At 28.4% G+C, this 2,500-nt stretch overlaps 1 protein-coding gene across 4 annotated transcripts in view; it reads left to right on the forward strand.

Moving 5' to 3' along the window:
• LOC143740643 (methionine--tRNA ligase, cytoplasmic-like) overlaps window positions 1-2,500 on the forward strand; it is a 44,114-nt gene that overhangs the window by 36,477 nt on the left and 5,137 nt on the right. For 2 of the 4 annotated variants that reach the window (XM_077232644.1, XM_077232646.1), the window contains exon 17: window positions 1,531-1,635. In XM_077232644.1, coding sequence (XP_077088759.1) covers window positions 1,531-1,635 — 105 coding nt within the window. Of the gene's footprint in view, window positions 1-1,530; window positions 1,640-2,500 lie in introns of all 4 variants that reach the window. The other 2 variants (XM_077232643.1, XM_077232647.1) reach the window with 1 other exon arrangement.

Below are 2,500 nucleotides of genomic sequence, written 5' to 3' on the forward strand. Positions count from 1 at the left end.
CATTGAATCATTCATTCATTCATTCAAGAGATTCGTTCAAAAACGCTGATTCATCCAGTAATGAAACAAGTGAAGTATTTATGAGTGAGTCATTGAATCATTCATTCATTCATTCAAGAGATTCGTTCAAAAACGCTGATTCATCCAGTAATGAAACAAGTGAAGTCTTTAAGAGTGAGTCATTGAATCATTCATTCATTCATTCATTCAAGAGATTCGTTCAAAAACGCTGATTCATCCAGTATTAAAACAAGTGAAGTCTTTGTGAGTGAGTCATTGAATCATTCATTCATTCATTCAAGAGATTCGTTCAAAAACGCTGATTCATCCAGTAATGAAACAAGTGAAGTATTTATGAGTGAGTCATTGAATCATTCATTCAATAGATTCATTTAAAAACACTGATTTATCCAGTGATGAAACAAGTGAAGTATTTATGAGTGAGTCATTGAATCATTCATTCAATAGATTAATTTAAAAACACTGATTCATCCAGTAATAAAACAAGTGAAGTCTTTATGAGTGAGTCATTGAATCATTCATTCATTCATTCATTCAAGAGATTCGTTCAAAAACGCTGATTCATCCAGTAATAAAACAAGTGAAGTCCTAATGAGTTAGTCATTGAATCATTCATTCATTCAAGAGATTCGTTCAAAAACGCTGATTCATCCAGTAATGAAACAAGGGAAGTATTTATGAGTGAGTCATTTAATCATTCATTCATTCATTCAAGAGATTCGTTCAAAAACGCTGATTCATCCAGTAATAAAACAAGTGAAGGATTTATGAGTGAGTCATTGAATCATTCATTCAATGGATTCATTTAAAAACACTGATTTATCCAGTAATGAAACAAGTGAAGTCTTTATGAGTGAGTTATTGAATCATTCATTCATTCAAGAGATTCGTTCGAAAACGCTGATTCATACAGTAATGAAACAAGTGAAGTCTTTATGAGTGAGTTATTGAATCATTCATTCAAGAGATTCGTTCGAAAACGCTGATTCATACAGTAATGAAACAAGTGAAGTATTTATGAGTCATCATTGATTCAAACTGATTTTTTTTAAAGATTCAAATTAATGAAATGTTATTTTGTTTAGTTGTCTGTTCAGAATCATGGCAAAATCGTGATTCTATTTAAAAAATAAATATTAATAATTTATCCAGAATCGTTCATATCTACCAGCCTGTAATTGAATTAGTCTAGTATTGCTCAGCGCTATAGTATTTCAGCAGCTTGTAATAATTCCTCTACAAATCAGGATTACCAGGAAATATAAGGTAAAAAAAATTTGTGATTTCCAAACTCACGGAAAATAATTGTATAAAATGATTCCTAAAAATCCAATTATCACAAACAACTAGAAATGTCTTGGAAATGATTTGTTAAACAAAGGCAGTGGGAGCTCTGATTATAAAATAACTGGATAAAGAAGCATTTATTCCTCTCAGTAATCTTTTGTCTTATAATATTGTGCATGTGTACAGACTCTCATCATGTGGTTTATGATGTGTGTGTTCCAGGATCCGTGACGCTCTGAAGTGCATCCTGAACATCTCTCGTCACGGGAACCAGTACATGCAGCTTAATGAACCCTGGAAGAAGATTAAAGGAGGAGACGACGACAGGCAAGTGATGCTTGATCTCGAGTGTGGCGATAAAATCTGAATGAACAATTATTTCTACTTTCTAACTTTCTAAAATTGTTACTGTAAGGTTCTGTTAGCTAACTACATTAGTTAGTATGAACTAACAATTAACAATACTTCAGAAAAAACCCTTCTAAAGCATTTATTAATCTAATTTTAATTTTTTAGAAAATCATTTTAAAAATTAAAATATATATGAAAAAATAATTTTATTAAAAAATTATGAATAATAAAAAATATATGTGAAAAAATAATTATATGAAATATTTCAATATAAATATTTCTAATATCTCAGTTGTTCTCTGACTCTCTATCTATTTTATCTATGTATCTATCAATAAATATATATATCATGTTAACTATATATAGAGTTAACATGAATTAACAATAAACAACTTTATATAAAAAAACTTCTAAAGCATTTATTAATCTTAGTTTGTTAATTTCTACATTCACTAATACATTATAAAAAATCAGAAGTTGATGGACCTGAGCTGATATGAACTAACAATTAATTATTATCATTAAAAACATTTCTGTTTATTTTAATAATTGAAGCCAAAATAAAATACAAATATTAGTTGAAAATTAAATGTTGCCTTTGCAATAAACTGGAAACAATAAAAACTGAAATAAAAATAAATTAAACATAAAAACCAATATATAAACACACACACACACACACACACACACACACACACTAAACTATAATAAAAAATGACAAAAGCAACTAAAAATTAAACTAGAATTGTGAAAATTAAAAACATATAAATAAAAGCTAACACATTAAAATAAAACACTAAATCAACACTGCAGTGAACAGTTGTTTTCATTAACTAACATG

This window comes from Siphateles boraxobius, unplaced genomic scaffold, assembly GCF_051911475.1.
Source record: "Siphateles boraxobius isolate OS27281-9 unplaced genomic scaffold, OSU_SipBor_1 179, whole genome shotgun sequence".
Lineage (NCBI taxonomy): Eukaryota > Metazoa > Chordata > Actinopteri > Cypriniformes > Leuciscidae > Siphateles > Siphateles boraxobius.